The sequence below is a fragment of the Ipomoea triloba genome, chromosome 6, assembly GCF_003576645.1.
Source record: "Ipomoea triloba cultivar NCNSP0323 chromosome 6, ASM357664v1".
Classification (NCBI taxonomy): domain Eukaryota; kingdom Viridiplantae; phylum Streptophyta; class Magnoliopsida; order Solanales; family Convolvulaceae; genus Ipomoea; species Ipomoea triloba.
In genome coordinates, this window is record NC_044921.1 from 13,729,782 (window position 1) to 13,749,571 (window position 19,790).

The window sequence follows — 19,790 nt, forward strand, 5'->3', positions numbered from 1 at the left end:
CTTCATCTCCTTTAACCCGGACCCAAATCGTCATTCGTCAATGGTGATACCGACTACATGAGGTCCTTCGGGTGAAGGGGGAATATTTTGCAACGCAATTGGAAAATGTAGTGCATGCACTAGTGAGGTCGGATGCATCGCCGATGGACTCACGTGTGGAAAGATTCCTGGCATGCTTGTTCCTACTACATTGCAACCTGGTAGTGCATTACCTACTGTGATTGTCTTCTAGTAAAAAAAGGCCTTACAAGCTCGGGACACCCAATCTGAACTACGGGGTCAGGACCGAGCCTAGGATGCACTACACAATTAATACCACAGATGATGAGACTGCTTTTCGGTTCGGGACATGTCTTATTCCTGAACCGAGTTAGTTAAGGTCGGGGATTGTTCGTCACGTCCCAAGGAGTATATACTAAGCATTTATACATCTAGTTGTCCAAGGTATATTCCTTATCAATTATTATTACTGTTATTATGACTACTATTATTATTATTATAATAATAATAATAATAATAATAATATTATTATTATTATTATTATTATTATTATTATTATTATTATATTGGAGTATATTAGTCTTTATACATATTATTCCTTACAATTCCAAACAATGAAATCAATATTCTCAGTAAATTTTTGCTACCAACCAATGTAATTAATCTTTTTGATAATTTCTTTTCCATGAAGTTTCAATTCTATTTCTCCTTAAATATTTTTCGTGAACAAAATGTGTCAGGGTAGTAATACACCTACACAACCTGCTCAAGGTAGAACAAAATGTGTCATGGTAGAATTTCGGGAGAACCTGGATTCAATTCCCACAAGTAACAATTCCCCATAGGCCAGCTCCCATGCCTCCCGGAGCGAGCGGGGATTAATCGGGTGGACCCGAACTGTTAAATGGACGGAGAAAGATCCGGAACACCTCGTGAATTTACAAAAAAAAAAAAAAAAAAAAAAAAAAAAAAAAAACAACTTGCTCAAGGCTTGACTAAAAAGTTTCAATAATACTTCACTAGAAATTCGAAGTTACGTATTTCTCAAGTACATAATCAATTTCACGCAAACTTGGTTGAAGTGTTAAACATATTAGGAGACTATGTATTTGAGTTAGATTATGACTCCCTATTCTAGGCTTCCTGTGATTCTCCTATTTCTAGTCTCCCTGAGATTCTCTCATTATGTATATCCCTGTAATCTGTATCTTTCAACAATCTTATTCAATACGATACATTAAGTTCTCATCTGGTATCAGTTAGCTAGGGTTACGTTCCTACTAATTATTCTTGTCATCTGTTCGTACCACGTTCCTAATAATTATTCTTGTCATCTGTCCGTACCACCATCTCGCCGCTGTCCGTGCCGTCTGCAATTGAACAAGGCAGTCATGCAACAAGGCAATAGCAATTGGGATTGTGGCAGTCCGCGTCGAGGTCAGCAGCGTGATAGGCATGGCTTTAATGTTAAGTGTCAACTTTGTCCTGGCTTCGGTCACGTGGCACCCAATTGTTTTCTACGCTTTAGAAAATCGTGTTTCGTTTGTTATAGTTTTAGTCATGTGTCGGTCGATTGTTCTCTATGCTTTGATGTTCAATGCCAACTTTGTAATGGTTTTGGCCACACGACACTCAATTATGTTCTACGCTTTGAAAAACGGTGTCTCATTTGTTCTAGTTTCGATCACGTGACAACCGATTGTGTTTGGCGTCGTTCAAGGACTTCGGATCCTCAAGCTAATTTGGTGTTTCAGAACCGTTTGGGTGCCTCATCAAATTCTCATACTTGGTTACCGGACACCAGATCTACACATCATGCAACTCCGGACATAGCTGCCCTTTCTACCTCGAAGAAGTACACTGGTAATGACACTTTATGTGTCGGTGATGGTATGGGCTTGTCTATTAGTCGTGTTGGTCATGCTACTTTTAATACCCCATCTAGGTCTCTTAAGTTATCTAATATTCTCCATATTCCTGGTTTGTCAACATCTTTACTGTCTGTTCAAAAGTTTGCATCAGATAATAAAGTGTTTTTTGTGAGTTTCACCCCTCTTTTTGTTGTAAAGGATATCACCACCAAGGAAATTCTTTTGCAGGGCAGTAGCTCTAGGGGGCTCTATACTCTTCCTACTCCAGTTTCCTCTCCTTCTGCCTTTCTGTCAGCTCGTGCTTCTGCGTCAGTTTGGCATAATCGACTAGGTCATCCTAATCATCATGTCCTTAGTCGCGTTCTTCAGTCATGTTCGGTTAGTGGCTCTAGGAATAACATTCATCATAATAGTTCTAGTTTGTGTAATGCATGTCAATTGGGAAAATCTGCGCGTTTTCCTTTACCACGTGTTGAGTCGTCTAGTTTGAATATTCTTGATTTAGTATACACTAATATTTGGGGTCCAGCTCCTTTATTATCTACAAATGGCTATCGTTATTTTGTCATTTTTGTTGATGATTACTCTCGCTACACTAAGTTCTTTCCGATGAAACTGAAATCTGATCTCTATGCTATTTTTGATAGGTTTCGTACCCTTGTTGAGAGATCCTTTAATAGAAAAATAAAATCCAATCAGTATGATTTGGGAGCTGAATACAAAAAGTCGCATCAATCTTTCGTTCAATTAGGGATTCATCATAGACAATCGTGTGCGTATACTCATGAACAGAATGGTCGTGTTGAGAGGAAACACAAACATATAGTTGAAACTGGTCTAGCACTCATGGCTCATACCTCCTTTCCATCTAAGTTTTGTGATTATGTGTTTGAGAAATAAAATGCCATCCTCTGTGTTAAATAACTCCAATCCTCATCTTATGTTGCATAAATCCCCTCCTTCCTATTCCTTTCTTCGTGTCTTTGGTTGTCTATGTTATCCTCACTTAAGGCCTTATAATCGTCACAAAATGGATTATAGGTCCTCTCCTTGTGTCTTTCTAGGTTACCCAAAGTCTTTTAGGGGGTATAGGTGCATGGACTTACAAACTAATAAGATATATGTGTGTAGACATGTCCGATTTGATGAGATGGTTTTCCCCTTTGCTGCTAAGACTGTTTTGCAGGCTCCTTCATACACTATGCCACGTCCTTGGGCCGAATCAGTGTTGAATCCATGTCCCCATTCCACAGATCCTGCTCAGGTGGCTCCTACACTCCCTACGGTGACAGAAAAATGGCCCCGTGGCCGTCCGAGTGGTCGATCTACATGCCCAAATGAGCGAACTCATGCCATGGACACTAGAAGCAAATCTCGTGCTCCTCCTGTAGGCTTGACTGTACAGGTTTGTCCTACTGATCCCACATGTTACTCACAGGCAGTCAAGCATCTTGAATGGCGGGAAGCAATGGATCAAGAGTTTAATGCTCTCTTACATAATCAAACGTGGTGTCTTGTTCCCTCCAAGCCTGATATGAATGTTATTGGTTGCAAATGGGTTTTTCGCACCAAGAGGAAAGCAGATGGTTCCATTGAGAGACACAAGGTCAGGTTAGTGGTTAAAGGTTTTAATCAAGTTCCAGGTCAAGACTTCTTTGATACCTTCAGCCCTGTGGTAAAACCTACTATTGTCAGATTACTTCTCTCATTAGCTATATCCTCTAGTTGGGTGATTAGACAGCATGATGTTCATAATGCGTTTCTGAATGGTAATTTGTTTGAAATTGTCTACACGAAGCAACCTCCTGGTTACAGCTCAGTATCCAAATCATGTTTGTTTGCTTAAACGATCTCTATATGGTTTAAAGAAGACCCCTAGAGCATGGTTTAATCGTTTGCACTCACTTTTGCTCTCTATTGGCTTTCAAGCATAAAAAACGGATGTGTCTCTGTTCTATTTTTCTCAAGATTCTGCTTATGTGTACCTCTTAGTTTATGTGGATGATATATTTGTGATGGGGAGTGATCCAGATCTTGTAACTCATTTATTATCAAAGTTGTTTGCTGCTTTTAAGATTAGGGATCTTGGTGAACCTGGTTTCTTTCTTGGTATTGAGATAGTTAAATGTCATGGTGGGATACTACTTTCGCAAAAGAGATATATGACTGATATTTTAAAACGTGCTGGAATAGCATAATGCAAAGCATTATCTACTCCTATTTCTGTTTCAAAATCTATTCCTTTTAGGGTGTGTTTGGTAACCCGTAAAATGACTTCTGGAAAATATTTTCCGTTGACCAAGGAAAATCAGTTCATTTTTCCGGAAAATGACTTACGAAATTTTTTTCTGTAAGTCATTTTACGGAATCGCCAGAATAGTTGTTTCGCATGTTTTCGACCAAAACCAAGTCATATTACCCATGACCATGGACCAAGGAGGTGGGGAAACCGCCGAAAACCTTTGCTACATTTTTTTAAAAAAATTTTATATTTTATATTTTTTTATAAATTCTATTTTTTTTATTAAATACCATTATTTTAATAACTATTATAAGTTTTTATATTTTAAATAAAACAATTACAATGTTTAATTATACAATTCTATCCATTTTCCAGAAAATGAACCAAACACACAAAGACAGTTTTCCATGATACATCCAAACACTAGAAATGAAACTGTTTTCCGGAAAATGACTCATTTTCCAGAAAACATTTTCCAGAAGTCATTTTCCTACTTTCCAAACGGACGCTTAGTGCAGACTTATATGAAGATCCTACCCAATATAGGAGTTTGGTAAGAGCACTACAATATCTAACTGTCACGCGCCCGGACCTATCCTTTGCAGTCAACCAATTGTGTCAACATAAGCATGCTCCTACAGTTTCACATTGGAAACAAATGAAACGAGTCTTGAGGTATGTTAACGGAACTATCACTTATGGTCTACGAATAAGAAAGTCAGTATCTAGAGATTTGCATGCTTTCTCTGATTCTGATTGGGCTAGCTGTCCTGAAGACCCAAAGTCAACTAGTGGTTATGCTGTGTTTCTTGGGTCTAATCTTGTGTCTTGGGTCTGTAAGAAACAAAGAACTGTTGCTTGATCTTCTACTGAGGCTGAGTACAAAGTACTAGCAGATGTTTGTGCTGAAGTAATTTGAATTTTGTCTTTACTACGTGAGATTAATGTCACCAATATTGCCGTTCCCAATTTATGCTGTGACAATCTTGGTGCTACATACATGTCTGCAAATCCGATTTTTCATGCATGTACCAAACATGTTGAGATTGATTATCACTTTGTTAGAGATAGAGTTGCTTCAAGAGATATTCTAGTCAACTTTATTTCAACCAAAGATTAACTTGCTGATATCTTTACTAAAGCTCTACCTGGTCCTAGATTTTCTTTTTTTAGAGACAAGCTACATGTTACTAACTTACCCTGTGCTTAAGGGGGAGTATTAGGACACTATGTATTTGAGTTAGATTATGACTCCTTATTCTAGGCTTCTTGTGATTCTCCTATTTCTAGTCTCCTTGAGATTCTCTCATTATATATATATATATATCCCTGTAATATGTATCTTTCGACAATCTTATTTAATATGATACATTCAGTTCTCATCAAACACATATGGACTATTAATAATAATTAATTTTTTAATGCATTAATTATAGCTCAATTTCTTTTTCAATGGAAGAAAATGAGAGAATGGATGAAAATGTTCTTATAGTAACCACAATTTATTATAAAAGTTAAGGAAAATGATCAAATAAGTCCCTAAGATTTACTCGAAAAGTTATTTATACCTTTAACCTTTCAAAAGTTACAATTAAACTTGTAAACATGTTATTTTGGAACATTAAAGCCCAAAACCCAGCAAACTCCGACGACCCTTCGATAACTCTGTTCACCCTCCGACGAATTTTTGGCGAGATTCCGGGACAATCACGAGTGACCGATGACCGTTTAGAGAAGGCAGACCAACTGGTAAATGAAACCACTTGATCGCCTTCTCCAGATGCGATTGGCGACCGTTTGACAATCACCGATGTTTGTCTCAGGAATCTAGGAGAAAATTGGTCGGAGGGTTGCACGGATCATAGTTACCTACAATTAAATGTCACCAACTGGTTGTTGGGCTTCAATACTCCAAAATAACATGTGTTATGGGTTTGATTGCATATTTTACAAGTTTAATGGTCTAATTGACTTTTTGAATAAAGTTTAGGGGTTTATTTGATCATTTTTTCTTAAAAATTATATAGAACTATAAAATATGTTCATACTACATTAAAAAACATATTTCAAAAATAAGAAAGGAACACCTTCTCATTCTCACTAGTATATAACATTTATACATCAACGATGCTTCAAATACTTTTCCAATCCAAAATATCAGCAAGGGAGCTGCTAGTTTGAAACCATGTTAAGAGACAGGAGACCGCTTCAACCGGTTCCTAACAGCAAAGTTAAATAAAAACATATTCGGAATATTAAAATACTCGAAGAAAAATGATAAAATGACAGATATTGGTCACATTGCATTCACTACAGAGTTTAAGTCTATGGAAGAGTGCAATCAGATGCTCAAAGTCAATTCACAGTAACCCACGCCACAACAACAATACCCACCAGCTTCGATTCTACATTCCTGAATTTCTTCTGATTTTCTAAGATCTATCTTTGATTTATTAAACCCCCCAAAAATTTTTTGTTTCCACGAATGCTCGTCCACATTGTAGTAATTTATCGGAAATAGTTGCAATAATATTGTAGAAATCCTCTGTTTCTTGAAGAAGAAATGGAGGCAAGTGCTGGGTTGGTTGCTGGATCGCACAAGCGGAATGAGCTGGTTCGGATCCGCCATGATTCTGATAGTGCGGTAAGGCTTTGTGGAAATACTCATTTGGACTACTTGCATTCTTGAAATTCATTTTACATTTTTGGTTTATATTTTTTGGTGCTTAGATCTGAATGTCTAGAGTAGGACTGAGTCTTGAGCTAAAGTTATGATTTTTTTTCTTCCTAAAGTTTGAAGGAAAAAGGTGTTATTATGCTTCTTGGATGTTAATTTGTGTCTTGAGAGTGTTCTTGAGGTAATGTTTACTGGATTTAAGGGTTTTTTTTTTTTTTTTTAATTATTATTATTATTTTTTATTTTGGGGTGGGGGTGGGGGTGGGTTAAACACTGACCCCTCATAGTGTTTTCCTGAACTGCACATTTTGGTAATGCTAGATAGGTTTGGCAGTCTGATCTTTATTTTTTAAGTTTATGCACTGAATTAATTGGAGCTGATATTACAGTTGTTGATTGAGAAGATTGAATTATGCTTTCGAAAAGCCACTCATTATCTGCCATTTTGTGATATATGCAAAATCCTTCTCTTATTTAAGATCTTTGATATAGTAATTTTTGTCTTCCCATGTACATAGCTTCCAAAGACCATTGGTTTCTTTTCAGAGAGCAGCGTGAGGGCGGGTTTCCTAGTGTTATGCTGATTAGATATTTTAGTAGCTTAGAGCATGTATTGATGTCTTTTTAAAATGACTGATCGGTATACTTTCGTGGCTTGTGTCAAATACAGCCGAAGCCCCTGAAGAATCTGGATAGTCAGATATGTCAGATTTGTGGTGATACTGTTGGGGTGACGGCTAATGGTGATATATTTGTTGCGTGTAATGAGTGTGCCTTTCCTGTATGTCGGCCTTGTTATGAGTATGAGCGCAAAGATGGGAACCAAGCATGCCCCCAGTGCAAGACCAGATACAAGAGGCTTAAAGGTTAGTCTACTTGAATAAAATGTTATATATATATATAGGGTTGAGTTCTGGTGCGAACAAGCCTTCTCGTGAGAACGTGCGGATGCACTGTCAAGCCAGTATCAATGCAGCGTAAAGCATTTCCAAATGCACCAGAGTTGACAATTAGGTAGTGCCTGATGCATTTGGAAATGCTTGATTGCATCCTCCCCTTTTCATTGATTTTCAACCTTTGATATGCACCGCCAAGCATTCCTAAAATGCACTTTCAAGCATTTCCAAATGCACCAGAGTTGACAATCAATGAGAATCAGGTAATTTCGAAATGCTTTAGGGGCATTGATACTGGCTTGATAGTGTATCCACACGTCCCCACGGGGCAAGCTGTCCGCATCTGATCCCACTCCTATATACACACACATGCACATATCTCATTATGATATTATCATCATAATCATCTGAACATTGCTTTGCACTGTTAGGGAGCCCACGAGTTGACGGTGATGATGATGAGGAGGATGTTGACGACCTTGACAATGAGTTCAATTATGGTGAAGGAAATGGCAAGGCCAGACGCAAGTGGCAGGGAGAAGATGTTGATCTCTCTTCGTCCTCTAGACATGAATCTCACCAACCAATTCCTCTTCTGACAAATGGGCAGCCAGTAAGTGACGATGAACCCTGTGTCATCAGCTTTTCATTCATGTTTTCTATCCTTGCAACTTTGGCTTTTGATTGCTAAATAGTAGTTAAACAGAATTAACAGATGAAACTTTTCTGTTGTTAGAGCAGCAGCTTTGAACAATGCTTTCTTAATTTTTAACATGGGCTAGTTGGGTCCTTAATTATATCTGTGAAGTAGAATAAAGAAATAAATAAAATGCATTCAGATGTAAATTCTCTAAAAACTTTACTTTTTTGAGAACATATCTTTCTTCCCTGCTCATGCATACTTGTATCTTTCAAAAGTCATTTTTGTGACCTGATCTGTGAACCTTTGTCATCAGTATGGAAACAAAGAAAATACAACTGTTTCTTTTATATGCTTGTTCAGTCATGTCATATTCATTATTTTTGTAGCCAGGTCCTTTATAAGTGTTCTTTAATTTGATTTTATTTTAACTGGATAGCATGAAAAGACAGAATTGACTCTTCTTCTGTATGGATTATCTTTGTTTTGTGTTACAAAATCTGTTCAAATATATTTGGTACTTTCTTGTTTTAATAGAACTCCTTTGTCATCTTTGTTTTCCTCTTTCTGCTTATCATATGACCATATGATTGTTTTTAGATCTCTGGTGAAATCCCTCTAAGTGCAACACCAGATACTCAATCTGTAAGAAGTATGTCAGGACCTCTGGGCCCTGGAGACAAGCATGGCCACTCCCTACCATACCTTGACCCAAGGCAACCCGGTATACAGTTTACTTTAACCCCTCTACTGTAAATCTGTGAATCTTTCTATCCTTTTCCTTGCAAAATTCTGAAGAAGATATACTCTGCAGTTCCTGTGAGAATTGTGGACCCTTCAAAGGACTTGAATTCTTACGGGCTTGGTAGTGTTGACTGGAAAGAGAGAGTAGAAGGTTGGAAACTTAAACAGGATAAAAATATGACTCAAATAACCAACAGATACACGGAAGGGAAAGGAGACATTGAGGGGACAGGATCAAATGGAGAAGAGCTACAAATGTGAGTTTCTAAATTGTCCTTCAATATAAATTGGTTTCTAAAATGTCCTTCAATATAAATTGGGAGACAGAAGGCATAAAATTCCATGAAACACAAACACATAAAGAATGTAAGTTGACTGTAAAGCTTTTTGGCAGCAACAAGGACATCTTTTCAGTGTTATTATGATACTTAAATAATCAAGTAAAAATGTAGTTTGATGTTGAATTTCACATTTGCTTCAACTCGTTACAGGGCTGATGATGCTCGCCAACCTTTAAGTCGTGTGATTCCTATCCCTTCTTCTCACGTTACCCCTTATCGGGTTGTAATTATACTTCGGTTGATCATCTTGGGCTTTTTCTTGCAATACCGGCTGACTCACCCTGTGAATGATGCCTATCCTTTGTGGTTGGTATCGGTTATCTGTGAGGTTTGGTTTGCCTTATCTTGGCTTTTGGATCAGTTCCCAAAATGGTCACCCATCAATCGTGAGACCTATCTGGACAGGCTTGCATTAAGGTAGTCTGAAAAACATCTTGCAAGAAACTTTTTCGAATCAGGGTATCTTCCACTCCCATTTGCTTGTTGGTGATAGATTTGGTGTCTTAATGATCTTTTTATCACTCTGTCAGATATGATAGGGAGGGGGAGCCTTCTCAGTTAGCACCAGTGGATGTGTTTGTCAGTACTGTGGATCCTATGAAAGAGCCTCCTCTTGTCACAGCAAACACAGTGCTATCGATCCTTGCCGTGGATTACCCTGTAGACAAGGTCTCATGCTATGTTTCTGATGATGGTTCAGCAATGTTGACATTTGAAGCCCTCTCGGAAACTGCAGAGTTTGCCAGGAAATGGGTGCCATTCTGCAAGAAGTTTAATATTGAGCCTCGGGCTCCTGAATTCTATTTCTCTCAGAAGATTGATTATTTGAAGGACAAGATTCAACCTTCATTTGTGAAAGAGCGTAGGGCAATGAAGGTAAAATAACAAGCCTAGTATTAGTCTCATGTAAGCAGTAACAATAGTGTGCTTAATATCTCCCTGCATTTTTGTCCAAATTACAAGCACAATTGAACACAACTTGATTGCTATAGTGATTAAGTTTTGATGCAGCGCATTTTTTTGATGTGTAAGTACATATTTAAATTTAAGTAGTGATGGTTTGGAAATTTTTATGAAATTCAAACCTGGCAAAGCACAATAGAGATTTATCTATGAGACAGTTCAGCACAAATTTCTTTCAGTTATTATATTCTGAAAGGTTTATTTTTTAGAGGGAATATGATGAATTCAAGATACGTATCAATGCACTTGTTGCCAAAGCACAAAAAATGCCTGAAGAGGGTTGGACAATGCAAGATGGTACCCCTTGGCCTGGAAACAACTCTAGGGATCATCCAGGAATGATCCAGGTATTTATTAGTATTTCTTTAGTTTTATTTTTTATTTTTATTATTTTATTTTATTTTTTTAAATCCCTTCTCTTTTGTGTGTGTGTGTGTGTGCTTTTTTAATTAAAATTTGAAGGGTGCACATAATTGAAGTGTCTTATTTTTACGTATCCTTTTTGGATTAACAGGTCTTCTTGGGTCATAGTGGTGGGCTTGATACAGATGGAAATGAACTTCCTCGCCTGGTTTATGTTTCTCGTGAAAAGAGGCCAGGATTCCAACACCACAAAAAGGCCGGAGCTATGAATGCTTTGGTAGGCAATGGATACTTCATATTGATATTGGATCTAGTATTTATTGTTGCAAAACTCAGCCTAGGTGGCTGCATAGGCGCCCCTAGGTCGAGGGGATTTCAGGCCTAGGCGTCTTTTAATCGGCCGGCCAAGTAGCCAGCCGACTAGGCGCCCTTGGCCCCCAACTTGGCCGATTCGGTGCCTAACTCAAGCTGAGTTTTTTTCCATTTGACAAAGAAGAGCAGAGTTAGGATTTTTTTTTTTTTGATAGTCTTGAAGTAAATGAAAGGCAAAAACAATTTATTATTATTATTATTTATGTGCCTAGGCTCTACTTTTTATGCTTTAATATTTATGCCTGAAGTAAATGAAAGGTCTTCTATGCTTTGGTATTGAAATTTTGAAGTAAATGAAAAGTCTTTTATGCTTTGGCATTAAAGCCTAAAATAAATGAAAGGCCTTTTATGCTTTGATATTAAAGCCTAAAATAAATAAAGGTAAATTTTTATTTTTTTTATATACCTAGGCACCCGCCTAGGCGGTGACTAAGCACCCATCCACCGCCCCCTTTTACAACCTTACTATTTTATTTGTTAGACATGGATAATGGTATGAATTATTTTATTTTCCAAAATAGGTTTTGGTGTAAAAGACGCAATATAACGACTTATCACTACATTTTTTAAATATGCAATGAGGTTTTCTGATTTTCTGCAGATTCGCGTTTCTGCTGTCCTCACCAATGGAGCCTATCTTTTGAATGTCGATTGTGATCACTACTTTAACAACAGCAAAGCACTTAAAGAAGCCATGTGTTTCATGATGGATCCTGCTTATGGAAAGAAGACATGCTATGTTCAATTCCCTCAGAGGTTTGATGGCATTGACTTGCATGATAGATATGCCAACCGCAACATTGTGTTCTTCGATGTAGGTCTCTCTTAAGATTTGTATCTTTTAAGGTAATTGGTAATTTTTCTGTTGGGCTATCAAGAGTGCTCATTGCTTATGTGTACCCGTTTCTCAGATCAACTTGAAGGGGCTGGATGGGCTTCAGGGTCCTGTCTATGTGGGAACTGGGTGTTGTTTTAACAGGCAAGCCTTATACGGTTACGATCCTGTCTTAACTGAAGCTGATTTGGAGCCGAACATTATTGTGAAGAGCTGTTGTGGCTCAAGAAAGAAGGGAGGGAGTGGTAACAAGAAATATATTGATAAAAAGAGGGCGGCTAAAAGAACTGAATCTACCATTCCTATTTTTAATGTGGAGGACATTGAAGACGGCGTGGAAGGTATGCCTTCATAATAATGCATTTCACTTCCCCATTAAAAACAACAAAAAAACTACAATTGAATCCCTAAAAAAACTACAAATTCGTCTCCGCCGGAGACCATCTTGGTCTCTGGCTGGAGACGAAGCAGGTTTATACATATATATATAATTATTTTAAAAAAATTATTTTAAAAAATATTTTAAATTTGGGGTGACCTGTTAGAAATCTGAAAAAACTGCAAATTCCACTAAAATAGGTTAGTTTAGGGATTCAATTGTAGTTTTTTTTAAAATTCAGTGGCCTAATTGCATTATCACGTAGTTTGATGGCCTATTTGACACTTATTTATAATAATAATGAAGAAGAGCAGCTAACAATTGAGCTTATTTCTGGTGTGACATCTCTTATGCTCTCTCTCAGTCACCTGGAAACATTTTAAAGATGAATTTCTACTATTATCATAAATTTTAACAGCTTGTAAAACATTTGCTGTAGATGATACTGGCAATAAGAACAAAGGGTTGTGTTAGTTTGCTTTTCTTTGACATCATTCCTTTTGGATATGCAGGATATGATGAAGAAAAGTCTCTTCTCATGTCTCAGAAGAGCTTAGAGAAGCGGTTTGGTCAGTCTCCCGTTTTTATCGCTGCTACCTTTATGGAACAGGGAGGCATTCCACCGTCAACTAATCCCGCAACACTTTTGAAAGAAGCAATCCATGTCATTAGCTGTGGGTACGAGGACAAGACTGAATGGGGAAAAGAGGTATGGCACGATGACAAAATGCTTGAAATTTGTACTGTTTGCTCCTATTGGAATGTGTATGCATGTATTTCTGATCATGTACATATTGAGTCACGATATGAAATGCAAATTGATAGGGATATGTTTTCTGTAATCAGATTGGATGGATCTATGGGTCTGTCACCGAGGATATCTTGACTGGATTTAAGATGCACGCAAGAGGATGGATTTCTATCTATTGCGTGCCTCCTCGCCCGGCATTTAAAGGGTCTGCTCCTATAAATCTTTCAGATCGTTTGAACCAAGTGCTTCGGTGGGCCTTGGGATCCATTGAAATTCTTCTTAGCCGGCATTGCCCGATATGGTATGGCTACAATGGAAGACTGAAACTCTTGGAAAGAATAGCGTACATTAACACCATTGTTTATCCCATCACCTCCATTCCATTGCTTGCTTACTGCATTCTCCCCGCTATCTGCCTTCTCACGGGGAAATTTATTGTTCCCGAGGTATGTCATGTGAAAAATTTTCGTTTCCATTGCTTCCTGTTTCTTGTTGAAGGCACCAATAAACTTCTCTGGAATCCCGTATAGAGTTCTACTACATGGACTCCCAAATCTTACTCCCTAAATTTTAATCCCTGATGTGGCAGGCACTGATAAGCTACTTTTTTCATGTGGGTCCCAATACAAATGTCTACATCAAGATTTTTTGTGTGGGAGTAAAAGTTAGCAGTAGAAAATGGGAGTACACATAGTATTTTCCTCCCGAATAACATCTAATCAATTTTCTGCAGATAAGCAACTATGCTAGCGCTTGGTTCATTCTCCTCTTCATATCCATTTTCGCCACTGGTATATTGGAGCTTAGGTGGAGCGGTGTCAGCATCGAGGATTGGTGGAGAAATGAACAGTTCTGGGTCATCGGTGGCACATCTGCTCATCTTTTTGCCGTGTTCCAAGGTCTCCTAAAAGTACTTGCCGGGATTGATACGAATTTCACGGTCACTTCGAAGGCTTCTGATGAAGATGGAGATTTTGCTGAGCTTTACGTGTTCAAGTGGACATCCCTTCTTATCCCCCCGACCACAGTCCTTATAGTCAACCTAGTAGGCATAGTGGCAGGTGTCTCGTTTGCCATAAACAGCGGGTATCAGTCGTGGGGCCCTCTATTCGGGAGACTGTTCTTTGCCATTTGGGTCATCGTGCACTTGTACCCTTTCCTCAAAGGTCTGTTGGGCAGGCAGAACCGCACTCCTACCATTGTCATCGTCTGGTCCATACTTCTTGCATCCATCTTCTCTTTGTTATGGGTGCGAATAGACCCCTTCACTTCAGACACCGCAAAAGCTGCCGCTGGAGGCCAATGTGGCATCAACTGCTAGTCGGTTTTGGATGCCATTTTGCTGAAAGGAAAGCCCTAAACGGCTCTGTACTCGTGTATATAGGCAAGAAACTGAGGCGCAAAAATTGCGTGTGGGATGTGTTATAGTTAAGTTATTATTGTTGTATCATGTTTCTTTGCAAGAATGGTTTGGGATGTCTTATAGTTTTGGTTTGGGATGGGTATTTTGTCATAGACTAAAGCTGTTACTTGGCAGTGACCTAAATTTGTTAAATTTTTAGTATTCTCTGACAGGATGTTCTTCACAAATGTATTGGCAGCAACTTCAGGACCTAAAAAGAAAAGTAATTTGTTGATGTTCTTGTATTTGTGGTTCTTAAAAATCATAATTGTCAATGCAATTTCTCCTTAGAAGATAGCTCGTTAACTTAGGAGTTTATTTGACACTTTTTCTTTCTAATTAATAAAAAAAAAAGTTATCTAGAGTGAAACACATCTCGAGTTCAGTTACGAGGGAGCTTGTGACCCTAGTGAGAGCATTAAAATGTGATGAGATGATAAAAGATAGCTCGTTAATTAAAATTAAAATACTCATCACCTAATTTAAATCAAGTATCATCCCATTAACTCAACCATCTCTCATCATTTTATCGCGTCCTCATATTCACTACATAGGATTACTGAATTGCTTTTTTTTTTTTTTTTTTTTTTAAAGAATATTTATTCCAATTATATGGTTATATATATCCAAACAACCATATTGGATTCCCATTTCATTCTATTACCAAACATGCAAAATACTTTTATCAAAATTCATTCTAATTACCAAGTATTTAATTCCCATTGCAACTTTAATTCTCATGTTCGAACCAAACACACCCTAAAATTAGATTGGTTAGTAGAAATATCACTACGCAATTGAATTTAGATATCATTTTCCTAACATAATAAGATTGGATTGGTTCAAAGAACAAGTATTAGCTTTGGCAATCATTATATCATGGATTATATAGTCCACTTAAAAGATAGACCATTAAAATAAGGTTGATTATTAATATATCAAATGTTCATTTCAATAAATTAAATGCTCACTTTCCAAAGGTTTTACTAAAATTTTATTTTCATATATACTACGGAGTACTAAAAACGAACTTTCAGAATATTGAGTATGAATATTCAGTATACTAAAAATGAATATTAATCAATTGGTTCACATTTGAGAAAATATCATTTTTAGTCCCTCAATTATAATACATGTATCAATTTTGGTCTTTGACTATTAACATTTTCAAATTAGATGCATGACTATTCATTTTGTATCACATTTAGTCCTGCCGTTAAATTTTCCGGTCAAATTTCCGGCGAAGTCATCGGGAGTGACCGGCGTTTTCTATTTTATTATTATTTTTTTATTTTTAAGTTTTTTTTTATTTAAAAGTTACGGAGTATTAAAATATTTTTTAAAATAAAAAATTAAATAAATTACTCAGTCACCGGTGACTTCACCGGAAATTTGGCAGGAAAATTTACGACAGGACCAAATGTGATAAAAAATAAATAGTCATGCACCTAATTTGAAAATGTTAATAGTCAAGGACTAAATGTGATACAAATTGAATAGTCATGCACTTAATTTAAAATTTTTAATAGTCAAGGACCAAAATTGATACATATATTATAGTTGAGGGACTAAAAATGATATTTACTCTTCACATTTCACAGTTTGGTTTTTTTCTCTGAACTTGGTTTTCTTCTCCTAAAATTGGCAGTGACTCAACCATTTGGGACAAACAAAATTGATACAATTTCACAACTTGTAAAATACCAATTCTGTGATTGCACAAACTTAAAACCATTCATCTCCCCTTATTGTCTTCAAAATTTCTTTCCAATCAGATGTAATTTCTTGACTTAGAAGAAACAGCAAATGCTACTTAACAACTTCCCTGGTAACGTTACGTTGCTCAATACCGGGGGGGTCAGTATAGTGAAGTGCTGTAACATAAACAAATGCAAGACGCTAATGAACTTCATTCAATCTACCTTATGTGTGTCGTAAGAAGCTCTTCTACTCCTCGTCGTTTTTCTCTACCAATATCCTCTTGCACGCTTCATAACACATGAAAGAAATCCCAGCAGCCGGCACCAACTTCATGCAGCTGGGTCCCAGCCCTTTATACAATCCCGCGATACCTTCCTGTTCAAGGATGGTGGCGAGAGCATGAATCACGTTCTTGTATACTTGCCTCCCGCTAACAGCCCCTACCTGCATGTGCTTACGGGCCACTTCTAGAGGGAAGGTGGCGCTGCTGGATATAGCTCCGGCCATGGACCCGATCAAAAGGGTCTCGATGTTGCCAATTCTCTCTTGTTTGAAAAACTTTGTGTAGGATTTTCGCAGTGTGTCGTACGCAAAGTAGTTCGTTGCAGCATATGGAATCACTCCAATTAAACTCGGGGTGAGACCCCGGTAGAGCTCTCCTGGACCCCCCTCTTTCAATATTTTTATGAATGCATCGAGTAGACCTTCGTAAACTCCTCTCTACAGTTTCAAGAAAATCATTCAACCCTATATTATTTACGCCAAAAGTCTGTGTCTGCAAAGCAGCATCGCAAGATTACCTGGATTGTCAGTCGAGTCTTGACCAATTCAAGAGGATATGTCACCAATGTTGAACTTACACCAGCACACGCTCCAGCAACTAATGAAGCGGGAATCGGAAGTTTAGGCTGCTCACCGGGTTTGGCCGACAAGTTCTTATTAACCGTGTCGTAAGCAAAAAGCTGCAAAGCACAAACAACTTTCAGCTAAGATACAGTACAAAATGGTAAATTGAAGGTGAATACATGACCCTTTTCTATGGCAAAGCAAATGATATCGGTGATAACAATTTTCCAATTTTGAAGAAAAGCGAATCTCTAGTGCATAAGAGATTTTGCATCCCAATTCCCAACTAACTAGAATAAGAAATACATTCCTAGCCAAGATGGCAAGAGATCCACATTTGTAACCACAAGGTCGAGTTATGAATCCTTGCCCCCTTGGTTTGAGCTGGTCAGCTATTGGTAACCAAGGTTGGTTTACTTTCTTGTGGTCCTTTGCCGGCTAGGGTCACAAGGCAAGGTTTACCTACACCCAAAAGGGTTGTGGGGTTTCCCTCGTCACCCAAAAAAAAAAGAAAAACATGTTTTTGAGAGAAGGATCAAAAGATATATTAATGTGAATCAAGCCTCGAGCTATCGAAGATGATAGGAGGCAGAGCAACAGTCCAATAAATACAATCAGTCATAGAACAAGCAGCTTTAGCCAGAACATAAGCTACTAAGTTCGATGACCTTTTAACAAAAGAGAAAGAAATACTATTAATTGGATTTGTTCAACTAGAGCTATCAAATTGTTTTAAAAAGTACTGCTGCGCATTAAGGGAATCAAGGCACACCCTCACAATTACAACTAAATGTCGGACTATTACTTATCTTGAGCTTTTGAAAACTCATCATACAAGAAAAGATAATGCTGCCATATTCTTGCTACTTTCGTAAAGATTGTTTATTCCTGAGTACCACGTGAAAGTTCAAATCCAGGATAGTAACTGCCTGCCAGCAAATAAAGACTATAAAAGTTTTAAGATAGTAACCCAACCGTCTCTAGTATGAGCACATTTAGAAGGGAAAACTAGATATACTGTTTGGCAAATGAATACGACAACAAAGATGATCCTCAACATAACAACAAGAAACTAATGCAGCAAACACAGCTCCACATTAAGCAACTTCTCAACCTAACGAGAATAACAACGATGGTGCCAATGATTCTACAATACCTATGACTTAATAAGGCCCTAAAAGCTCATTGTGGAATTCACACAACTAACCAATTCGGTTTGCCAACAACAAATAATGCCTCAATTAAGCAATGAACACGAAATAGAAGCACAACTTATGAACTTAACCAATATATCAACCAAAAAGTGAAAGTGTGAAGCAAAATACTCAAAGAATTATACCTCAATGGCCTTGCTAGGCGCGACACGAATCACATTAACCAAATTACCCCTAAACAATCCAGTCCACCCTTCATGTGCCATGATAGAGTGGAACACCTCGGTTGTCGAATGCCCACTACTCCCAACCATCAAATGAGTCCTAATGGTCTCCAATGGAGCTACAGCAGTTCTCGACACTGCCCCTGCAATTGCCCCACTTATCAACCTCCTCAATGAAGGATTCGAAACCTTAATCTTAAGCTTGAGCCTAGGTTTCTTCTTCTTCGCACCCACTTCCTCCTCAAGTGAGGAGATGTATTTGGCGTACAAATCGAAATAGGGGAGCTTGAAACCCCCGTTCTCGTCCCGGGAATCCGACGGGTTCGGAGACGAAACGCCGACACTCATATTCCCACCCATTTGACCCACGCAGGCAAACAGCCCACCAGGGCAAAAGTTCGCATCTTGTAGACTCCATTGAAACCCCAACTGAGAATTCGAAGAGAACCCATCCTTCTTCCACTCCAACGCCTGCATTCCTTTGCCTGCCATGATTTGAACCTTGTCGAAAGCAAAGAATTGAAAGAACCCTTTGAATCAGAACCCAAAACAACAATCAAAGCTGTCGATTCAGGGGTTTAGGCAATACGGGAAAGCTGAAGGAGCAAACGAATCGGCACTGGGCAAATGGGTGATTAAAAAATTCATTGTCGCGTTTGGGTTTTCGAAAAATTTTGACGAATAGATTCGAGTCTAGAGCCTAGAAAAGCAATAGAAAGATAAAGAGTATGTGAGAAAGAATAATCTTGTTCGATGGAGAGTGTTGAGAAGCTTTCAGCGGAAAATACAAAATACGAAACAAGTGAGACTTCAGATTCTCTCTACCCTTTCGAAACAGAAAAGACATGAAAAAAGCTTTCCAGTAATAAGTGATTTCCATTTCATATTCTACCAAAAGTGGAACATTTTTTCCATTCTACATGATTTACAAATTACAATTGAGCAAATACCAATTATGGGATTCACAAAATCACAATTTTAGTTTATATGTTTAATTCTTATCAATTTTCATCCACGATTATTATTTTAATTTTAAAATTCATCACGCTGCGCTGGTCATTCATCTGTTTAGCACATTCCGAAATATGAAATTATAAGGGATATTTTCGTCCTTTCTTAATTAAGAAGTCAATTCGAACCTGAACAAAGGAATTTAAGTCCCAATATCTCAATTTTGCGTTCTCCTATGTCCTTAAATGAATAAGAAGGAGAATAATGATGAGGAGAAGAACAACGAATTACAATCTTAGGACTTAAATCTTATTATTCATCTACTCGAATTGGGATTTTAGTTATGAAATGACGAAAATACATTTAATAATTTCATATTTCAGCATGTCCTAAATGGATGGTGACTAGCGCAGCGTGAATTTTAAAATTAAAATAATA

At 37.7% G+C, this 19,790-nt stretch overlaps 2 protein-coding genes across 2 annotated transcripts; one reads left to right on the forward strand and one right to left on the reverse strand.

Moving 5' to 3' along the window:
* Positions 1–6,676: 6,676 nt before the first annotated feature.
* LOC116022108 (cellulose synthase A catalytic subunit 1 [UDP-forming]) lies at positions 6,677–14,721 on the forward strand. Its single transcript, XM_031262678.1, has 14 exons — positions 6,677–6,757; positions 7,461–7,656; positions 8,118–8,299; positions 8,927–9,050; positions 9,141–9,327; positions 9,562–9,828; positions 9,942–10,287; positions 10,584–10,721; positions 10,889–11,014; positions 11,711–11,923; positions 12,021–12,285; positions 12,836–13,032; positions 13,170–13,520; positions 13,808–14,721. Exons 1-14 carry the CDS (start codon positions 6,677–6,679, stop codon positions 14,393–14,395), a joined length of 3,261 nt encoding a protein of 1,086 aa, XP_031118538.1. The 3' UTR covers positions 14,396–14,721.
* Positions 14,722–16,036: 1,315 nt separating this feature from the next.
* LOC116021572 (adenine nucleotide transporter BT1, chloroplastic/mitochondrial) lies at positions 16,037–19,223 on the reverse strand. Its single transcript, XM_031262008.1, has 3 exons — positions 18,363–19,223; positions 16,978–17,139; positions 16,037–16,897 (listed from the first exon to the last, which is right to left on the reverse strand). Exons 1-3 carry the CDS (start codon positions 18,891–18,893, stop codon positions 16,424–16,426), a joined length of 1,167 nt encoding a protein of 388 aa, XP_031117868.1. The 5' UTR covers positions 18,894–19,223; the 3' UTR covers positions 16,037–16,423.
* Between the last annotated feature and the right edge of the window lie 567 nt (positions 19,224–19,790).

Bases quoted from the DNA above. Each gene is read 5' to 3' on its own strand.
- LOC116022108 (XM_031262678.1), top strand. From the start codon at position 6,677: ATGGAGGCAAGTGCTGGGTTGGTTGCTGGATCGCACAAGCGGAATGAG. The intron at 9,328-9,561 runs GTGAGTTTCTAA...AACTCGTTACAG, and splicing joins AATGGAGAAGAGCTACAAAT to GGCTGATGATGCTCGCCAAC. The intron at 12,286-12,835 runs GTATGCCTTCAT...TTGGATATGCAG, and splicing joins CATTGAAGACGGCGTGGAAG to GATATGATGAAGAAAAGTCT.
- LOC116021572 (XM_031262008.1), bottom strand. From the start codon at position 18,893: ATGGCAGGCAAAGGAATGCAGGCGTTGGAGTGGAAGAAGGATGGGTTC. The intron at 17,140-18,362 runs GTATAATTCTTT...TGTGCTTTGCAG, and splicing joins CGCCTAGCAAGGCCATTGAG to CTTTTTGCTTACGACACGGT. The intron at 16,898-16,977 runs GTAATCTTGCGA...TTGAAACTGTAG, and splicing joins AGACTCGACTGACAATCCAG to AGAGGAGTTTACGAAGGTCT.